General features: G+C 54.5%; 1 protein-coding gene across 2 annotated transcripts in view; it reads left to right on the top strand.

Moving 5' to 3' along the window:
* The first annotated feature begins 1,084 nt into the window (after positions 1-1,084).
* The window catches only part of LOC107106014 (nck-associated protein 1), a 75,247-nt gene continuing 74,705 nt past the window's right edge, over positions 1,085-1,626 (top strand). For both annotated transcript variants that reach the window (XM_015406098.1, XM_015406097.1), the window contains exon 1: positions 1,085-1,371. In XM_015406098.1, the coding sequence (XP_015261584.1) occupies positions 1,264-1,371 (108 nt within the window). In that variant the 5' untranslated portion in view covers positions 1,085-1,263. The remainder of the gene's footprint in view (positions 1,372-1,626) is intronic.

Below are 1,626 nucleotides of genomic sequence, written 5' to 3'. Positions count from 1 at the left end.
CCCAGAGGAGATCCGGGCCCTGTGGGACCTTGTGCAGTTCCGCAGGGCCTGCAAGATGGAGCTTTTCCGCCAGGCTTTTGAGTAGGAGCCGCCGCCGCCTCTATTCCACCACTGTGGTATTGCTCCATCGTCTGTCCTTATTATGGGGGGCAAGCATCGCCTGGCAGAAGCGCGCAGAACAGCGCTGCTGGAGACCACGCTATTGAGGCAGCTGGCCGCCGAATTGGGATCATTGTTCCCATCTTGGGTGATTTACACATAGGAAGACATCAGAGCACCTTAAATATTGTATGGGTTTTATTGTGGTTGTTTTAATGCTGTTTGTTTTATTGTATTTTATCTATTCAACCCAGCTTTGCCGTATGTTAGCCGCCCTGAGCCGTTGGGAGGGCGGGATACAAATCTAAAAATAAAAAATAAATAAATAAATAAATAAATAAAGACGCAGAAAAATGGATTTCAAGATTGGTTACCAATCACATTTTCAAAAAGTACAATCTCTTATCATTTCAAAGATCCAGAGGAGTTAGCCTTGTTAGTCTGTTGCTGCAAAATAGTAAAAAGGCCAGTAGCATCTTTAAGACTAACAAACTTTATTCTAGCATAAGCTTTTGAGAAACACAGCTCTCTTTGTCAAATGCATGGAGGGTATGAAGAAACTGGCCAGAGATATATAGGTGGTAAGGGGAGGGGGGAGAGGATCTCTGGTAGGTTTCTTCATACCCTCCATGCATCTGAGGAAGAGAGCTGTGTGAAACCTTATGCTACAATAAAGTTTCTTAGTCTTAAAGGTGCTGCTGGGCTTTATGGTACAGCCCTGCATTACATAAAAATTGACAATACACAAGGATACTTATGTAATCTCTATGAGCGCCCTTTTTTTTAAACAGTCTTTTTTACACCTGTTATCCATCTCTCTTTTGACTGTGAATCTTTTCGCGCCTCAGAGGTTAGGGGGAAAGCAACTACATCGGGCCAAGCTGCCCCCTCTGACCGCAGCCTCCGACACCCACCAACACCTCAGGGAGGCGCCCTGAACTGACTGACTCCCCCCCCCCGCCCGCGGCCGGTGGTGCCTGGCGGGGGGAGGAGGAGGAAGGGGGGCCGGCGGCGGCGAGCGAGGAGCCGTCACGATCTCTCTCTTCTCTCTCTCTCTCTCTCGTTTCTGTTCTCCCCCCCCCTCCTCCTCCCGTTTCCCTTCCCTCCTTCCCCTCCTTTTCCTGCGGCGGCGGCGGCGGCGGAGCGGCCCTCTCCGTGCCCAGCATGTCGCGCTCGGTGCTGCAGCCCAGTCAGCAGAAGCTGGCCGAGAAGCTGACCATCCTCAACGACCGCGGCGTCGGCATGCTCACCCGCCTCTACAACATCAAGAAGGTGCGCGGGCCCGGCTGCGGGGGGAGGGAGAGACGGGGAGAGGCAGGCAGGCAGGGGCGGAAAGGGTGGGAGCAGGCGGGGGCAGCTCGCTTATCCGGCCTCTGCCTTCCGCCGCGGGCCTGGCCCCCCGGTGCGGCCTAAATGGCTATCCCGCATCTTCCCCCCCCCCCGCCGTCGCCTTTCCCGGTGCGGCTTCTTAGTCAGCGAGGCCTACTGGGGGGGGGACTGGGTTGGCCTGGGGCGGAGGCCCCAACA

This window comes from Gekko japonicus, unplaced genomic scaffold, assembly GCF_001447785.1.
Source record: "Gekko japonicus isolate JY-2015 unplaced genomic scaffold, Gekko_japonicus_V1.1 scaffold683, whole genome shotgun sequence".
Lineage (NCBI taxonomy): Eukaryota > Metazoa > Chordata > Lepidosauria > Squamata > Gekkonidae > Gekko > Gekko japonicus.
The sequence above is the reverse complement of the archived record's forward strand: the minus strand, read 5'-3'. Positions and strand labels throughout refer to the sequence as shown.